General features: G+C 36.7%; 1 protein-coding gene across 1 annotated transcript in view; it reads right to left on the bottom strand.

The window, feature by feature from the left end:
• Positions 1 to 20,698, bottom strand: part of LOC109097630 (disintegrin and metalloproteinase domain-containing protein 12-like) — a 90,159-nt gene that overhangs the window by 34,466 nt on the left and 34,995 nt on the right. The window contains exons 4-11 of the mRNA XM_042774668.1: positions 19,090 to 19,168; positions 16,841 to 16,917; positions 14,756 to 14,942; positions 13,468 to 13,533; positions 12,483 to 12,552; positions 12,032 to 12,203; positions 11,416 to 11,500; positions 8,079 to 8,227 (exon numbers count right to left, since the gene is read on the bottom strand). Coding sequence (XP_042630602.1) covers positions 8,079 to 8,227; positions 11,416 to 11,500; positions 12,032 to 12,203; positions 12,483 to 12,552; positions 13,468 to 13,533; positions 14,756 to 14,942; positions 16,841 to 16,917; positions 19,090 to 19,168 — 885 coding nt within the window. The remainder of the gene's footprint in view (positions 1 to 8,078; positions 8,228 to 11,415; positions 11,501 to 12,031; positions 12,204 to 12,482; positions 12,553 to 13,467; positions 13,534 to 14,755; positions 14,943 to 16,840; positions 16,918 to 19,089; positions 19,169 to 20,698) is intronic.

Below are 20,698 nucleotides of genomic sequence, written 5' to 3'. Positions count from 1 at the left end.
TTGACTGGAGGTGCACTTGAGGTTAATTTGCATGAGATGCATATGGCTCACTTGTTGTTTTAGATAATTGAGGGTGTTCACTAGTGATGACCGTTTTGCGAACGGATCGTTTGAAACTGTTAGCATCTCCAGTAACCACTAATCCACAAAATAACTTAAGTTATTCACTTTTTGACACTCCCTCTGACTTGAAATAAATCAATATCCTGGAGTTATTAAGTTACTCCAACTGTACACTGACTGTACTGCTGTGAAAATAGAACTGATGATGAGCACGAGCAGAGCAGCTGATATACTGACCATGCATGCAGTGGCCGTGTACTAACAAACATTCTTGAGTCAAGAATCGGTTGCAATGGTTCTTGGATGACCAGGACACTCGACTGAGAACGGTTTCTTTCAAACAGAGAAACGATGAGCTGATGATACTGTGCATTTGCGTAATTTTTCAAGAGGACAAAAAGCATGTTAGTCTAGTATTTTGTTGAACATCAGAAAGTGTGATAATATAAAATATATTGGAAATATATTTATGACTTATGAATGTTTATGACTGTCTTATCACTGTATGAGGATGTGTTTGGCTTGGCTTCATTACAGTTTTGAAACAACTGATGGAGCAAAAGAAACATTTTTAAAGTATTATTTATTCTATTTATCTATAATTTTTTTTTAAGATGAATGTATCTGTGTGTCTTTAAGGACTTTGTGGGTTTAGTTGAGGATTCTGTTAGGTTATAAGCTAAAAGGGTTTTTATGATCTAGACAGGGATGTTGGACCAAAATAACTGAGACAGTATGTTTAATAGGTAACAAGGAATGATTTATGAAATACCTGTACTCTAATTATAGTTAATGATGACACATTCACAAATTGAGTTTGTATTAAATAAACAATGCTCCTTTTGAATCGCTCTTGTGGTTCTCGAACCTTGATCTCATTCCTGAATCAAGAATCAGTTCCAATGGTTTTCAGATCACCAGTACAGTGAAGTGAACTGAGAACTGTTTCTTTCAGACACGTGACGTCTGATTTGAGAACCAATGATCTGATGATACTGTGCATGCATGATTCAGCATGAAGCTACCGAATAGTACATGACTGACTGTGACACAGCACCGTCTGAACCAAACTAATTATTTTGGACAGCTGATTCTGTGCTAATGCTATGAGAGCAGGTAAACTGAGGATTTGAATGAGGGGGCCAGTCTGGTGAAACACAAGTTTATTTAATAACAAATAAATCACAATGGATTATGCATAGTAAGTGGATCATGATTTCTGTGCTGATGAGGACTAATTTATTCACTTTATATCTTCAAGACTTGTAAAACATCCTCATTTGCACATCACTGCCTGTACCTGTTATTTGGGTGCTTTAGTTGCAAAACTTAATTGATCAGATCATGGTGATGATGTTTTAACTGACTGAAGTTATGATTACTGACTATATATTTGAATGTGTTGAGTGTATTTTCATCCCGGGCCGGGGCGATAGTCATTATGTCATCACAAATTACTTCATTATGCTTTGGCATAAAAGAACCGGTGAACCATTTTTTTGAACTGGTTCACTGAAATGAACTGTCGGAAAGAACCGGTTCGCTAAAAAGAACCGGACTTCCCATCACTAGTGTTCACATACACAGAAACACACCCTAATGAGTATTGTTTCAGCTGAGCTTGCGTGTTACCCAAGTATTTCTGGAAACAACTGAGCATTCCTGATCCCTGAGCGATCATCTGGCTACTAAAATGGCATGGTTGCTTTAGTAAATGCATTTTAATGCAATGTTTGCTTCTGTTAACACTATCGGGTTAGGCTCAGGAATGGGCTTTGTGTAGGTACTACATTATTTTAATTTCCGAACTGAAGCAATATGGACAACTAAAGTAATAAAATGATGCCAGATTAATTTTCATCTGTTTAGGATAAAACTGAACTCACTTTTAGTGCCACTCACTGGGCATTTCACTTTGAAAGTGGCGCAAAAAAGTGTAAGAAGCAACGTATCAATTTGCAAAAATGTTGCTACAGGCACTTTTTCTGAAGAGCCTTCACTGAATCCACTACTTCTAAATTACATACATATTTGAACACATTCTCGCTCTTTGTGCACACACACACACACACACACACACACACACACACACACACACACACACACAGGAAACTACTGCAAATTTTTGAATTTCAAAAAACACTGTTTAGTATGTTTTTTAAGCATTTTGGTTTTGGGGGATAAAGAAAATGTCCTCATAAACCATGTTTATGTTGTAGTACCTATGTCATTATACACATTTGTGTCCTCATAAACCATATATACTGTATCAGATCTCTCTCTCTCTCTTTCTCTCTCTCTCTCTCTCTCTAACACACACACACACACACACAATCATCAGCAGTAACTTGACCAGATATTTTCTAAATGTTCCAAAAAAGGCGGCATTTTAAAGTCATTTGCATCTAGACTTTTTCAAGCCGCAATTCTGACTTTGACCTATTAGAGCAGTTATGCTATCAGCAATAGGTGTGGAATGAGGAAATTAATGTCTGTTTAATCAGCCTCCTCCAGCAACGCAAACTGATTTGATGTCGGGCTCTTTTGTGCTGCCTGATGTTTAGAAGATAACACCGCCGTCTGGGATTCAGTGTTTGGCCGTCACAATAAAAGGTGAAAGCGATACTCAATAAGCGATAGCATCTGATGTGCTCCTTCCAAAAGGCTATCTGACATGCTTGATATTATGGACAAATGTTCTTCACTCATTTGCTCTGTAGTGAAAATACAAGCAGAGATTGTTTGAGGTATGCAGAGTCTAAACAAGTGAAATCACAACGTTTAACCTCCTGCTGAAAGCTTCATACCTCAAGCTAAGATATATGCTGTGCTAGTACTTTGGTGCCTTTTAAGAGTAAGTTAGTCCACTTTGCGGTCATCTTGGTTGCATCCCTGACAGCAATTCCCAGTTTTGCATGTATTGCTCCTGTCTAACTGAATGAGGAAACAAAATAACAGTCAGTGGGGTTCAGAATTTTGGCTTAACAATGAATATATATTTTTTTTTTTTAAATCGGACTTATACTTGGACATAAGCAAAGAAGTCATTTTCAAACAATTGCCTTATTTCTTCCTTAAACTGTTGTTTGACGCAAATGTTGGCTATTGTATTTGGGTAAAAACATTAAGCAGTGGACAATAACTTCCTGTTTATGCTTATGCTATGGTAGTTCTTTAGCCTGCTCTCTTAATTTGTAACTTTGTCTCTGCATCATTCTTTGTGTTGTCTGTTTGTCCTGTCTGTCAGTCTTTCTTAATCATTCTCATTTACAATTGTCTTTGCAATTCTGTTGAGTTTCCAGCTCTGAATCTCTCAGACTGTATATTATTGTTCATTCAACGCTGCAGATAGGACACTGGTGCTGAGAGCTCACAGCAGCTGTCAAAAAGACAAAAACAACACATGCAAGATCATGAATTTCTCATGTTTGAACTTTAAAATAGATCCTTGCAGAGTGAGAACAGCACAAGACATCCAGCAACAGCAGGAAAAGGGCTGAATAAATCAGAGCCAGATTGTGTGCTTTGTTAGAGCCAACTTACAGGAGGTTTATTTGTGAAAACAGCATAGAAACAAAGGACCAACACATGGAGAAAATGAAAACTAAGAATATGTTTTTTTTTTTTTTATCTGCATCTGTGTCAAGTATATTTTTAACTGCTAATAATGATTTTCTTAATCAGCATTTAATATGCTGATCAGCATTTAATATGCTGATTGAAAAAAGTTGTAAAGCTTAATATTTCTATGGAAACTTTTTTTGAGGAACCTTTGATTAAAGTTCAAAAGAACAGCATTAATATGAATCTTTCATAACAATCGTCTTTACTATATGTTTTTATTAAATTAATACATCCTTGCTGAATAAAAGTATTAATTATTAATTTCATTTAAACCAAATTTTTGGACGGTAGTGTATATTCTCTGAAAAAAGTACCAATAGTAGTGTGATGAGTGGTGCAGGGCCGAGAGCCGTTGGAACGGAGCGAGGCCAGTGGAGTTAATGATAATGAGTGACACCTGTGCCATTCACCGGTCTCGAGTCCCACGGAGGAGCTACAGAAGGAGGACTATAAAAGGAGAAGTGACGACAGTGCAAGACAAGAGAGGACCAGTAGTATATTTGCATATAGCTGATCTGTTTTTGTGTCTTTGAGACTGCATATGTCCGTGAGTTTCGGCCTTTAGGGTTGAATAAACTAAGGAAGTCTGTGAATATCCCATGAGAAACAAGAATAAGCCAGCATTTTCCTGACTCTGCAATAGTACACATATTCTCTGATACAACAAACTCATGTGCACTGCGCCTAAAACAATACAAAACAAACACTTTGATTTACATCCCTACTTAAACTTATCAGAAGTAGACACCAAACTAGACAACTAAACTGTGACCTCAAAACCCTTGAATGATGCTGCAATGAACAATGTGTGAAGGGGGATTTTGAAAAGTAAGGACAAGCTTTGGCACTCCAGCATTCTTTTAAAAGCACCTTCTTTTTACAGAAGTGCCACATCCTTTTAAGTATTCATCCATTGCGCTGCTGGAGAATTTGGAGCTATGAATCTTTAAAGGAAAAAGGAAAAATGATGTCAACCTCTCCTCTGTACCCACGGCTAAAATAGACGACAAAACACCTCTCCTGACTTTTCCCCCCTAAAGTAGCTTTAAAGAGCCCAGAGAGGTTTCTTCCCAGCATGTTGTCCAGTCACATGAACAAATAATGGGAGAATAGGGTTCTGCTGTTTATGGCCGTCATCCAGGGTTCGAGCAGCAGTCCAACAAAAATATCCCCACTATGAGATGAGACAGCCACAGCAGAGGGATTGCAAGCCGGTCACAGCTGAGTGCAGACAGATGATTACTGGTGACTGACTTGTGCGATATGAGTGAAACTGTAAAACTCAGCCTTTCTTTAGATTGCAACAGTTCCACAGTTCTGATTATGGAATATCTCAAAAGCACTAGAAGGTACTGCGTGTCTTGTATGCTAAGAGTGTTGCATTTTAAGGCTGAAAAAGATCAGAACTGTCTTAAAAACATAAAGAATGTTTTTTATAAACAGAATTTTGAGGTACTGGCTCAATAATTCATATCTAACGAAAATGAAAAATCCTCCATAGTGTTATCAGCATACAGAGAAAGGAAAAATAAAAAATATAAATCAGCAATTCAACAAGGTTTATTTATCAAAGCCTTGGAGGAGGAGAAAACGATGATCATATGGAATGCTTTATTTGAGAAGTTCTGAGTATAGCTTAGTTTGAGCAGGTGGAGATGGACCTGGAAAGCTGAGCAGATGAACTGGTAAGTATCCAGCAAGAGGAGCCAGGTAAGTTGATGCAGATGCACACATGTGAACAACAAGACCAGACACTGAAGGAGTGATTAGATGGGGGCTTTATATCAGTCCTAATTATTGACAGCAGGTGGAGTGCTTCAGTATTCGGGTGACTGTGAACAAGTGGGAAGGGCTGAAGGATCTGGCGTGGCTGTGGCTATCGACTCCATGACAAGTGTATACTACTGTTCAAGTGTTTTTTTAATTAATTTTTTTATTTTTTTATTAATGTCTATTTAGTAAGGAGACTATACATTGATTGAATCTGGCATTAAAAGAAATTTATAATATAACAGAATATTTCAAATAAATTATTTCAAATAAATCCTGTTCTTTTGAGCTTTCTATTAATCAAAGAATCCTGAAAATATATATATTGGTTTCCACAAAAATGTTAAGCATACTGTAACAACTGAACAGTCTTCAAAATTGATCATAATAAGAAATGTTTTTTGAGCATCAAATCAGCATATTAGAGTGATTTCTGAGGAATCATGTGACACTGAAGACTGTAATGAATACTGAAAAATCTTTGCATCACAGGAATAAATTAAACTTTAAAATATGAGCATAAAAGACTTCTAAAACATTAAAGGGGTCATATGCTGCAATTTCAAATTTTCCTTTCTCTTTGGAGTGTTACAAGCTCTTGGTGAATAAAGAAGATCTGTATAGTTGCAAAGACTAAAGTCTCAAATCCAAAAATATATTCTTTATAAAAGTTAACACTCGTCCACACCCCCCTGAAATGGCTCGTTCTAACACGCCCCCAAATATTTACGTCAGTATGTGGGAAGATATGCATAACGCCACCCAGATGTTCACGCAAAGAAAGAAGGAGTACCTTTTATTCTCGTTGTAGTATTGTTGTTGCCGCTGCCGTCATGTTGTGTAGACGCTTTGTGTTTCACCGTGAAAGCGAAACTACGTTGTTTGGCCTTCCAAAAGAGGACAATATCCGCTTCGTCATGCCTGGAGCTGATCCGTGCTGGTCGCTGAGGAAATACGTCAACTTTGCACTGTGGATCACTGAATAGGCTTTCACCGTGGACGAAGTGGAGTCCAGCCCGGGGTCGTCACATGTGGTTGCTGCAAGCACATGGTACGCTCCTTTGTAGAATCTGCCACAAGCCGCCCGCCTCTGCTCACTCAAGCCGGCCGTGGCTCACTCAAGGCCGTGGTGTTTGACGCTGTTTCGTTGAGAACGTGAAACTACTTCGTTTTTTCCTTCCAAAAGAAAACACGACTAGAAGTCATGTTTATATCACGTTTATAATGGGTTTTATGTTTATGTCTCGTCTCTCCAGCAGGACAAGGCATCACAATATGTTAAGAGGTGTAAAATTTCCGCCACACGCTTGAGGCATTCGGCCAATCACAATGCGCTAGATAGCTGGCCAATCACAGCAAACCTCGCTTTTCAGAGCGATGAGCCTTGTGAAAATCAACACGTTTTAGAAGGCGGGGCATAGATGAGAAGCTGTAATGTACAGTATGTGGAAAATAATGTGTTTTTTTTTTTAACCTTAAACCGCATAAACACATTTCATTATACCAAATACACAAAATAATGTTCTTTTTAGCAGCACCATATGACCCCTTTAAAAAATCTAACCAACCCCAAACTTTTGAACATTAGTGTATTTTACGTAATATAAACATGCATCTGATTTGCCTGTAAATCAGTTTCATTACACCAAGGTGTCAGCTGTTTAGCACCTGGTAGATGTGAGACACACTGTATATTTGAATAAATTGTTTTGTGAGTAAAATACAAATCACAAATATTTCATTATTTTTTAGCAGTTCCTTATCATTTTGGGCTCTTAAAACAATACAAAACATAAAACTTAAAAATGAATGTAACGCACAGCTCACTAGTGAAAGCCTTATAAAGCCATCAGCTGTCATTTCCTTGCCATTAGTCACAATGATTAATCACATGGCATTTATGACTCAGGTAATTGATTCAAAACAAACTGGCCACAAAACTAAGCAACCAAAGATGGCAGATTCACACTCAATTCCTCTATTCCACAGACACATCTAATGACCTCATCCCAGCTGACTCTCTGGTTCATCGTCTGATAAGTGTAAGGAGAGGAAACTTCCCATTATAAGCCATCCTCACCTTATCAACCTGGTGTTTACCCAAGTCTGAACCAGCTGCATGCCGAAAATCATTACCAACAAACACGTTATCACGAGAAACCAGGTGATGGCTAAATGTCCAAATCCAAAATTCTGAGTGGACAAATCAAGCCTTCCATCTATCTACAAGTTTTTGAGTCTTAATCCAAGACCAGCCTCACATCAGTGTTGACGTATGGCTATGTAGTGCAAATTCATCACTGAGAGACGGCTAATTAACCCCTGGTCAATAAGATGCAGGTAAACGGCTGATTATTCTCTTGTGTACATGAATGATGAGAGCTTGATTTGCCCGTTCCCCAGATAATAGGGCTTGTCGGAGACTAACTGAGCTGTAGAGTGATGTGTCTCCAGTGTATTAATACATCAAATCCAGACAGGGTTCTCCACTCAGGAGCAGGAGAGGAGGTTATCAAAGACTATTTAGATCTTGTTTTTTTTCAAACATTCATATTTACTTGTGATTTGTCAAGTGGTAAAAACTGGTGAGTTATCAATACATTTCTATTGCATATACTCACCCTGTAGAGGGGGTCATGATGCAGCCGCCACGATCTGCGGTCATCCTACAGCCGCATCCTCGCTCTGGTGTGTCATGGTTCATTCCAAAGTTATGGCCCAACTCATGGGCCAAAGTCGCAGCAGCTCCCAGAGGATTGTCCGAGTGATCCTAGGAAACAACAGGATGTCATATAATGCCTTAAATTCCAGATAACATTCAAACAAAGCAGTTTTTGTTGGTCACTGGGGCAACTTTGCTTGACCCACTTGAACACATTGCAAAATCTGTGAGGGGAAATATTTTGCTCTCACACAAAATTCCCGATTGTGTGGATTCCTTTTGAAATGAATGGATTTCGCCTGTGAAAATTTGCTGAACAACAGAAAATGTGACTGCAGCTTTACACTAAAGGAGAGATTGGAATCATGTATAGAGACAAAAATAGAACCACACGGAACACTCTAGAGACCACCTAGCAACACCCTAGCAACCACCCACAACACTCTTGCAATGTAAATTACTAAATACCCATCACAGATTTTTATACTAAAACATTTTAAATAACTAATGTTCTAGAAAAATAAACAGACATAAAAAATGCAAAAGTTAGCACTATTAAGTAGTTACTTGTTTGTCACAATGTTATATGTATACAAATGATCTTCATTTCAGGGTTTTTTCCCTGAAAATATTGACATACATGATTATTTGCAATTAATTTGATTAATCTATCAATGCATAATATCATTCATAGGTCTTCAACCCTGCTCCTAAGAACCCACTGTCCTGCAGAGGTCAGCTCCAACCCTAATTAAACACACCTGAGTTGGCAAATCTTCAGGATCACTTGAAAAGTTACAGGCTAGGTGTGCTGAAGCAGGTTGAAAATAAACTTTGAAGAACAGTGGGTCCCCAGGAGCAGCGTTGAAGACTTATAATGTAATTAATTGGATTCATTTTTAATTAAATAACAGCACTTATATTCAGTAACTTCCTCATACTAGACTGGAAAAAAAAAAACATAACATCTGATTAATCATATATGACACATGAAAGGACCAGCAGACAGTGATGTTGTGTTAAATGTCTTGAAGGGCTGTAGATGAATTCTTATCCTTTCTCTTTCAGACTCTCTCTTTTAAAATCTCTTTCAACCTTTCATCATCATCTGTTCACTGAGAACAAAGCAGAGCTTCAGCATTATCCATTTCAGCTGAAGTGAAGAAAACCTCCTTGCTGCTTCACAAACGTGACCTGGTTACCAGCGAACCACCTCTAAAAATGTTTTTTGTTCTCAATTTAGCTGCCATCTTTTCAAACAACTACAACCTAACTACAACCTAAGTCTTTTTTTCCATTTCGCTGTACATCAAAATGCCATTTCCTGCCTTGATTACAGGGCGAGGAACATGGCAGGCTCATCCTAGATTTCAGAGCCAACAAGGGTGATTTTTATCTGCCTCATTTCATTTATTCAAGATCTATAGTGTGTCACTGATGATCGTGTATCTTGAGTATGAGTGACCTGCCCCTCTTTGAGCGTAATTGCAGACTAATATGGTGTGTTTAATGCCGTGGGAAATCCAGAATTAACTATTCCAAGAAACCACTACCAAGCTGTCACACTGAAAACATGGTGCCTTTATTGGTAACAGATATATTTAAGTGCTCTTGGGTTTCTGTCAGGTTAGTTCTAGGTTTTACAGTGTATCTCCTAAAGACATTCCAACTTTTGGATTCCTATAAACATGTAAGATGTGTTCATTATGGTTAGTCCAAATTTGTTTGCACAAAAGTCTGTTAGATTCAAATCTTCTTAAACAATCTGTGATTCAACGCAGAGGATTGTGAAGACTTTCTAAGCTGATCAGCCTTATAACATGGTACAAGATTTGATTTAATTCACAGCCAGATTCATTTTCATTCTCTGTTTGCCATTTTTAAGTGAATGACAAAATGACAAAAGTACTGTAGAAAAGATCCATTTGACGGATCTAAATAAATAATTTTGGAGTTTGGCAGTCCCAGGTGACCTTTCACTTTCATTGTATAGAAAAGAACAACATGATCATCCTTTTGACAGATTGAAATAAATAATCATGCGCTTTTGAAACAATGGAGAGTGAGTAATTGATGACAGAATTTTCATTTGGGGTGAACTATCCATTTAAGAAGTTAATGGAAATCATTTTTCATACAACACCACAATAGTTGGTAACTCAGACCTATGGCTAATGACTTCATCTCTGTGAGGTCCTGTTTAAGAGGCACAGTTTGTTACAGTGGCATGGATGATAGATCTAGACTAATAAAAATGTAAATGTGTTTTATTTAGCCATACAGCAGCAAAGCAGTAATAGATGGTCGAATAGGTATTTAAAATTTAATAGGTATTTCAAATGTAAAAAATGGCAGGAAAACTCAACTCCACAAAAATATAAGTTAAATGCCGAAAATATTTCTTATAAATTTTACATGACAATATTTCTCTCTCTTCCTTTTTCTATTTATTTCCTGGTTTAAAATAAATTTTGAATTCCAAATGCTAGAAGTGTCCTCAGATTTCAGGTTCCCATGTGTTTTCCTGAAAATTATCAAACACTAAAGCAAATCTATTAGGGCAGTGATTCGTGTTTATCATATCACTGGAATTCTAACTGTAGAACACTGGCTTTTCAAGAGAGAACACACATCTAAAGAACAGCAGCAGGTTAAAGGAGTTCAGGGCCTTTTCAGGAAATCATGAATAAACCAAGAAACCCATGATAAAAAAGGCAGAGGGATTTAGTAGTCTTTCTTTGAGTCGCTACACCATTGCTTCCTCTATCTATCAGGTGGTCCATCCTGTGAGGCAAAAGCCATGAAAAAGTGAATGACTGAAGCTAAAAAAAGAGCACAGCGGTGAGAGCAGTATTACTGATGTCTGGCGGGTGCAGAATAAACCACCAAGATTCATTGTTTATTGATCGGTTGAAAATTCTGGAATTAAAAACAAACAAAAATCTGTGCTGGATGGGACACAACCTATACCTTGAAAGAATAGTTCACCCAAAAATGAAAAAGTCATCATTTATTTACCCTCATGATGTTCCAAACCCATATGATTTTCTTTCTGGACCATAAATAAGCTGCAGGCTCATTACAATTTTAAGCTTTAGTCCCTATGGGAAAAACAATATGTACCAGTTTTGGAATAGCATGAGGATGATTAATAATGACAGAATTATTACCGAAAATTAGCTATCACTTTAAATTTCAATGCTTTAAATCATGAAAGTCTAAAGCTGGATGGTTGTGCAGCTCAGTGTGAATGTGCTAATTATGGGACACAGAGTGTGTGATGATTTATTTCTCACCACGACAATGCCTCCTGACTGCTCAGCAGTACACATACTCATGATGGGAGCCATGCCTATTGTGGTGCCCTGGAAGTACACCCCACTGCCATAAAAGAATAAAAGTGAGGTTAAATATATGGTACAAAACATGCACAGCCAAGTAATAAGACTAAGATTAATACATGTTCAGAATAACATTCTACCATGCTACAGCACCTGCTGAATTAAACATGCTACCTAGAGGTCTTGTATCAACAATGCAGCATACTATATAGAAAGTTTATTGTTACATCATGGATTCATTTTTTAGGCAGCATTCAGTATGCTATAGCATTCAAAAGTATAGGATCAGTAGGATTTTTTATGTTTTGAAAGAAGTCTCATGCTCACCAAGGCTGCATTTACATGATCAAAAATACAGTAATGTTGTAAAATAATAATACAATTTAAAATAACTGTTTTCTAACTGAAAATATTTTAAAACACATTCCTTGTGAATGGCCCCCAAGATGTACATACTCCCAAGTTAACATTCGTTTAGTCTTTTCTGTTAGAGTACAGTTTGTTAAAGAATCTGAGACAGGTGCCAAAGTGTGAACATGCGATAATGTGTGTAATATGGGTGTGTTTGAACCTAATAAGCTGGGCGTTATCATGTGGCTGCTGTGGCAGCAGTTTAAGTTTTCTCCAGTCCAAAAACTCATGCAGGGTTGTGAAGGCATCTTGGGTGACTGCACACTTATCGACATCACTCCACACCTCCAGTCCCACCAGAGCTACACGAATGTTCAGCATTCTGTAAAATTCATATCAAACACATAATATCAAACCCCTCCAAACTATTTCTTAATGAGCTTTACATCATACATCTATTGACACAGCAGTACATCCATCCATCTATATGTCTGGACATCAGTCAATTTAACCTAACCTAAAAATACTGAGCTTTCTTTCAAAAGGGGGTTTATTTAAAATCTAGTCCTTTACCTCAGCAGTCCTACATTCATCTCTGACTATCAGGCCTCTATTTTAGACTTCTAATCAAGTGTCCCATTCATTCAGGCAAAGAATGGCATTTAATACCTTGTCCACGTAATTGGCAATCTCTGCAAGCCTTTGCTTAACCTTCTCCACATCTTTTCCTTGTTTCTGGAACTGAACATGGAAAGAAAAGACACAAGTGAGATGAAAGATATACTCCAGCAAGTATAAGACCAGAGTCTAGATGGATTTTTAAACAATGCAGGACCCTCTGAGTGGCTGTCATACAGTATACAGGGGTGTTATATTGTCTGATGGCACACTCTTAAGAGCACTTGAAAGTGACCATTAAAGCAGGGTAGAGGCACTGAACAAAAGCAATCAAAGTAAAAAAAAAAAAAAAAAAAAAAGAAAAGAAAAATGCAATTTGGAGACAAGTGTGACAGCCAGCCACTTTTGGACCAGCATCGCTTCCCCTGTGAGTGTATGTTTAAGATGCAAAAATTAATATAAGTAATAGAATGGATAAGCCTTTTTAGTCAAATAGTGTTGCATGAGGATTTAATTAACAGGAATGACAACCATCACAATATCTCTGTCTCTCTCTCTCCCTCACACACACACACACACACACACACACACACACACACACATACACACACTTTAATATACAGACAGCTGTGCTAATAACATGATAGCTTTCTTGTTACCCCTTTTCCCACATCCAATGTTCACTTTATATGCAACACTTCCTGTTTCCTGTCTGATCATTTGGGAGCATTGCCCTAATTCCAGTCAGGTCCCACCCTCTATGACCTGCTTTTGGTTTGGCCTACTAAGGTGAAACAAAGAACCAAAATTTTACCGTAACCCAAACACTGCACAGTACTCAACCAAATACAATTGGGTATTACAGCACATTTCCTTTCTGATGTTAAAGTACTTAGAGTACATGGTGCAAACTAGTATGGTGTAGCATGTAAGATAACAAGATTCTGTGATATCTGACTGACACTTAACCAAAATACTTTTTAACTTGTCTTGCACCACAATCTCTATCAAACTATTTGTGTTTGTTTGTTGTCGTACCTCCCTGTTGTCTGCTACAATGATGAGCTCCACGTATTTGGTGGTCTTCTGAACATCCCGTTTATGCTGCCAAACAGAAAAGAGCAGGTCAGCAATCTTACCATGTACACATTTACCAGAGGTTCCAATAGAGTGTAGTGATAGGGATTTTGAATCATCTCAGTGACCTTGATCTCTCAGATCTTTTGAATCTGTTCACCAAATAACATATTATTTACAGATTGATTCACTAATTCTTTCAGTGAGACCTTCTGCAGGTTACACCAGTTTTCTTTTTTTGTTTTGTATGTATTATTTTGTGTGTATTATAAGCAACCAATTCATTAAAAACCACCTGAAAAAATTTACATTTTTCTTTTCTCAAATTTGTGTATACAGTACAGTGTCATTGTGGGCTATGACACACAGACAGCTGCTGTGGTTAAACCAAGTCATAAAAATAAAAATTTAAAACCTGGTTTAAAATTGTGTATCAACTAATTTTTCACTTGACGTGGATCAACGCTTTTCTCTTTTTCAGTTCTGCTTTGAGTCTTCAAATGCTGGCGTGGCCTATAGTCAGTCGTTGAAGGCAGGAAAGCAGTCACATGCTTTGAGACTTGAGTGAATGAGAAATATAAGGTGCACTTCGAATTTTGTTCAGTTAAAAGATTAATTTAATTACACTGATTTGTTAATGAACAAAACACCACAACCACCAAAAATAGCTGATGCCTTAACCAACAAGTGACCTCTCTGAAATGTCTATTTAATCTCCTTGTAATATGTTCGGTTCTTTATTACTTCGTCTAGCAGTTCTGTAGTCACCATGGTGACAATATCAGGAGTCTTCATCTCCTTTTGATTTATTCTCATCAAATGGACGATGAAATCATCTATAATCTTTAGATATGTCTGAAAATATCAGTGCCAGCATTGATACAGATCTGTAATCACTTTTATTACATAGATACCATCAGTTTGCCATTATGTTGAGTTATAACAGAATATTCTATCTACTGCTATCCTTTTGAATCAATACAATGGGATCTTAATTAGAAAGCTATGTTGCGATAAGAATATCTTCAGTGTCAAGACTGCTATGTTGGGATCATCTGTTAACCTTTGACGTCTCGCCGAGCTCTTTAATCTTGTTTTAGCATGCATGGGAAGTGAGGGCAACCACAATCCCCTCATCTGCATTAACAAAGACATCACATGCTGAATGATGCATGTTCATTTTTCCTCAAGACAAAAAAGTGACACTCTCTCAAGCTGCTACATTGTTGCTGACAGACCGCATTCATACCCTTGTGCTGAATGATTGTGGCAGTCCTCCAGCGCTCATATGGCTGACAGTCGATATGTTGTGTCCGTGTCCACAGGTCCCGGAGAGGAAGTGTAGGTGATGTCCTTCATAAATCACATGGGTGTCATTTGCTGGCTCAAAAGCTGGCTCAACCATCAGTGTTTTATTTTCAAGTAAGATAAACCCTCTGTGGATTGAATTCAGATTTAAATCATTTTAAAAAGTGTTTTTTTTTCCCTACTGAAGCAAAACAGACAAACACATATTGTTACGATATAGGCAACTTCTTTTGTGGTATACCTGCTAAGAAAAGCATCACTATTACTATCGCTCTTAGTAGTGAAGTGTTAAAGTTTGGTGCGTAACCTGTCTTGTATCATTTGTGATATTGATAAGAATTATATCTCAAATTGTGCGGCTTGCAGAGAAGGGCTTTTTAAATTGATAAGTGTCTGGATTCATGAAACAAATTTGATTTTATTTTGGCAATTTCTTCTTATTTTCTAAATTAATAATAAAGTTAAGAATATTTTGTTTTGCCAAAACATATTTTTTCTTAAGACTGTTCTAAAAACATTTACACTGAGAGAGGACAAAAGAAAAAAAAAACAGAGCACAAAAGAATGCATCAGACCAGTCCATCTTGAGATATAGACACTAAAACACGGTTCATTAAAAAACGTGACCCCAGAGACTTAGATTCAAAAAGCAAAAAGAATGATGTAAATGGGAGAAATGAATGTGGAAATCATGAAGTCTGCATTCTGGCTAAATGCTGCAGTTACTGCTAAATAATATTAACTCTGAGATCAGATAATCTAATTCTAATTTAATTATATTTTTATCAGTACAATATCATTGTAAAATTAAAGGCAGATGACCCTCCACCATCCAATAAACTCTATAGTCAATAAATCCAGTTCTAATAAATCCATTTGTTTGTCTTCATCCCATTGGAAAATGGGTGGATATGGATTTTTCTGCAGAATGACATTGGACTGTATAAAATTTTATTTCTCCACCCAGTTCTATGACCAATAACCCATTACTCACCAGAGAGCGAAATGAATGCATTTTCAAATGTGTGAATTTACATTTGTGAAAAAACTGATATCCTTAATAATATAGCCATGGGTGAAAAAATACATTTTGAAAGATATTGTTGAGAGATAACTGAATCTGAAGGGTGTATGTATAAGAGCCATTGCTGCAGAATTATGTTGCAAGATGAAGAGTGAGTTTTCACTTTGCAATAAAATAACAAGATAAGACAGATGAAAATCTGGAGCCATACTGATACTCAAAACAATGTTTGCAGAAGGAATGATCATTTAAATTATATCTGATTATACCCTCCTTGCAATTTATAACCAAGCTGCTAATATGAAACCTGAAAGTACTGAGCAGAGACAGTTCAACATGATTACAATCTGATCTACAGAATTGCATTTTTCAGCATCGGCAGATGTAAAGATTTCCATCTCACACCCCCACGCCAGTGAGGATAAAAAGCTATGATCCTTCTGTGTTCAGAAATGGCTTTAATATCTGTGATAATGAAGATAAAGTAAAGACTTTCAGTAGAAGTGTTTTGTAATTACACACAGGAGACCTTGGGTTTGCTTCAGTCATAGCTCTGAGTTCCTCTTTACCAATTCTGTCATAAAAGTTGTGCTTCTACGACAAATTTACTGTAGCTACATGCTCCTTCTAATTACATTTAACAACATCGCTGAAGTTTTTCATGACGTGTTAAATGCTTTCAGTCACTTCATGTGCTTATCTTCAAGACAATGAAGCATGGGATGATACTAAAGCTTTTATTGATGTTTAATCTCACGGATTTATAGGCTCTAAATGAACCTTCACATAGGAAGAGTTGTGAAGTCCACTGGAAACAATATCAAAGCAATAAATGTTTGACAACTTAAGGCCTATAATAGCTTTCCACACTAAAGCACACATGCTTTAAACTACTTGTTTAAGGAGTTTTAATGACTTTGAAAATTAGAACTCAATATGGTTGAAATGACTGCCTATACATAATGAGATACAGGAACGTTATGGTGGTGATCCTGTGCTTACCTGATACCAGTGCATGTACTAAGGCTGACATCAGAGTGTGCGTATCCTTGGACTTCACCGTGGTAATAACAATTAATCTGTGAACAAAAGGAAAAATCTTCTCAAGTTTAAAACATAAGTACCAAATTTTAAAAACGGTACTCTTTATATTCATGTTGGTTTCATATGGTTTTGGAAAACTTTTTCCATTTGCATGAAAAGTTACTTGTGCATGTGGTTCAACTTAAAAAAACATGAGGGTCTGCAGTGGTCACCTCTATGAACATATCCTGTTTTATGCTGTTCTTATGTATCTTTCTGCATGTTGGCCAATGCATGATTATGATATGCTGGACTAACGTTTTTTTCAAATAAATGACTAATTAGAAATAAGTAAAAACTGAAACTAAACTAAAATAAAAGAAATCAAACCTAAGTAATATTACAAAAAGATACATAAAAATTATAAAATCACATAGAGTTACTGACAAATAACCAATTAATAAATACTTCAAAATAATTATAAAAACAACATAGCAAAATTCATCTTTAAGCAGCTGCCTTACCTTACTTTGTGGTGCCAGTAAGAGTAGTGTCTGTTGGTCTACTTTACAAAAAAACTATTCTCCCCTGTTATGGCTGGCACAAAACCCCAAAGACCTTTCATGTGGAAATACAGGCTGGACGTCTAACTGCCATCACTCACACAAATGTTCACACACACGTTCACGCAGGCAGACACCACCATTCAAAAACACACCACTCTGTCGAAAGCAATCAACGCTTGATGGCAAATCCTCCACATCAAAACTCAGCTGTCTGAGGGAATTATGCAATTTTTGCAGCTACCATTTTCACATCTTTAAGTTTTAACAGACCAAGAATAGCAAAGAACATACCAGAAAAGGCCATAGATATAGGATAACTAAACAGCTAGAGCTAAAAATGATGACTGACTGGCTAATGGCCCTGTTAAATAATACGCTAGGCCAGCAAAGTAAAGTCTCAGACTTATCTTAGTAAAAGCAGCCCATTTTTCTTTCTTAATGTGCTGATTTTAAGGATCACCATATTAAAAAAAAAAAAATACTAGGCTGCTTTTTCTATGTGTCTGCCTTGGATGACAGTTCACATATGTATCTGCTGAGAAATTAGCTTTTTGGACTGTTTTAGTGAACTGTTTCAATATAATATTCGAAAAACAGTTCTTAGAAATAAACCATGAATCATTTTTATAATCTATCTGCCACCTTTTGATTCAAAGACCTGATTCTAAAGCAATTTCTGTTCAGTTCTGTTTATTGACCCATAGAACGCCAAAATTTACATAGTGTTGCTTTAAACGATTATAAATAAGAGCTAAATATCCTCAGCAGGAATAATATAGTCAAGCCTACACATGTGTGATTGGAAATGGGGGGATGGCAACATGTTGTCAAAGCTGTCAGTTGCGGTTCTTAGCACTAGTCTAATTATAAAAGTAAAAAGACCCAGAAGACAATTCAAATCAGGCCTGACAATAGTGTCATCACGCTATCCTAGTGTCAACATCACATCACAGCAAAGATTAATCAGCTTTCTGGGAAGATGGCCAGTCAGAGAATGCTAGTGCACTAGCCAGCGGAGTTTAACTTTTTCATTTTTAAGCATTATATTTGACAACAATATAGGAATAGTTCACTCAAAATGAAAATTCACTGTTTTTTCATCCACGTCTTTCATAAACCTGTACAAATTCTTTCTTTCTTGGAATGCAAAATGAGTTTATAGCTAAATGTACAAGCTGACATTCAATACAATGAAGATTTTTAGTTAGAAAGAAGATTTTCTTCAAAAATACTTCAATTTCAGCCTGTTCCTCTTGTAAAGCTACTGTAATATTCCTAAATTCTTAAAATAATAGTGTTTAAGTGTTTTGTACCACTAGTGTGATATTTTTATTGGTTTACTCTCTATGAGGGCTTTGACAGCTTTTACTCCCTATCCACTTTCAGTGTATAGAAAAGGGCAGCTTGGACTTTTGAATAAACATCTCCTTTTGTGCTCCACAGAAAGAAGAAAGTCATACAAGTAAGGAAGAGTAAGTAAATGATGACAAAATGTTAATTTCTGGTTGAACTAATCCAGAAAATTAGATGTAGATGTATTACAAGTTGGTCTGAAATCCTCTTAAAGTATTTGAAATGGGCCAACAATTAATATCCAGTCCATTACCTCACTGGAATGTGTGTATACCAAAAGACAAATGTATGCGAGACTGTTTAACGTACCGTAGAGTTGTGAGTGCTCATAACAGTTTGTCCATCTTCCTTGTAATGTGTCTCAGTGTAATGACTGGCAAAGAGGCCGCTAGAAGAAAACACACACACACACACACACACACACACACACAAATCTATTAAGCATTGCATAGCATCTCCCCCTAAAAAAATAAATAATATTTTTAAAGCATAGTTTATGGTTTAATAGTCAATAAAATTAATTTCTGAAACATAATATCAAAAAGCCATTTTAAACACCCTTAGAGCACTGTTACATATCACTACCAAAAACTCACCAATTTTATCTTATTTATCATCCCAAATTTACAGAACACATTATGGAAGTGTCAGACAGTAGAGAGTAAACTAGCTTTTCAAAGATGCTCATAAACAGGAAAAATAAAGCATCATATGTGTGTTGTGATAATGATAATTTTATAATTGGTCCAACAGTAATGTCGCACCACATACTGTAAGTGTGAGTAAAAGTGCTTTAACCGCTATGTCGTTGTCTGTTCCAGACCGTTTGATGTAAACTGAGTATTTATATGTTTTTAACCCAAATGACCCATGTTGTTTTCAAAGTATGTCACAGCAGCTTCCATCTGTTATTTTAATAAGCAAAACTGCCAATCATAACAGTAGTTGTTTACTTGTGAATCAATGTGAATGTGATTGAATGTTGAATGTGCCCCGCCTATAAAAACAGACCATTCTGCAGAGAGGCTCAAACAGAAAATAACTTATTATGATGTTTAAAAAAAAAAAAAAAAAAAAAGTAAAATCACACTAACATTTCAGGTGAACCTCAGAGAACATTATAAATTAATAAAAAAAAAAAAATGCACTTCATGATCCCATTAAAAAAAAAAAAATCTTTGTAGCCCAGTTTATTTTAAGATCATATGAAGTGTTTTGTACTTAAAAATCAAGTTAATAACAATAACAACTAAAAAAAAAAATAATAGGGTATTGTTCTCTAAAAGTACTGTTTCAAACTGTGAAGAAATACTCTGTTACAGAAGCATATTAGTATTATTAAACACACACACACATACACACACACACACACACACACACACACACACACACACACACACACATACACACACACACACTCCTTGACAGACCTCAAACTCCTCATATTTCTCTTTGGGGTTTATGCATACCATAATTATACTCTTGTATACATACACATTCATCAAAACATCAGGATATGAAAACAGATCCACTGTTTGTATTCTCTGGGCAAAACTTAATTTCGAATTCACTTCATGAACCTGCCTAGTTTAGACCTTGGGCTAACATATTAGTAAAACACACCAGCTCAGCTCCCTCAAGTACAGGGGCTGCTGCCTCCGTGATCACTGTGAGAGCAGTCGTTTTTGGTTTAACGTCATTAGGCCATCCAATGACAGGACTCCAGTCCAATTCCCATTCTCCTCGATTTGATCCATATGCCAGTGGAGGAACAATTCACTGTTTTGGAAGGAACTTCAAAGCCTCTAGTCGAAAGGCTTTGATGTTCCTGGGGATGAACTGGTGTGACAGCCATCTGAATCCAAATCCCAAACGTGCCGTGATTCCCTCAGTGCCACAAAGCGATGAGCAAGGGAAT

Source organism: Cyprinus carpio, chromosome A17 (assembly GCF_018340385.1).
Source record: "Cyprinus carpio isolate SPL01 chromosome A17, ASM1834038v1, whole genome shotgun sequence".
NCBI lineage: Eukaryota > Metazoa > Chordata > Actinopteri > Cypriniformes > Cyprinidae > Cyprinus > Cyprinus carpio.
The sequence above is the reverse complement of the archived record's forward strand: the minus strand, read 5'-3'. Positions and strand labels throughout refer to the sequence as shown.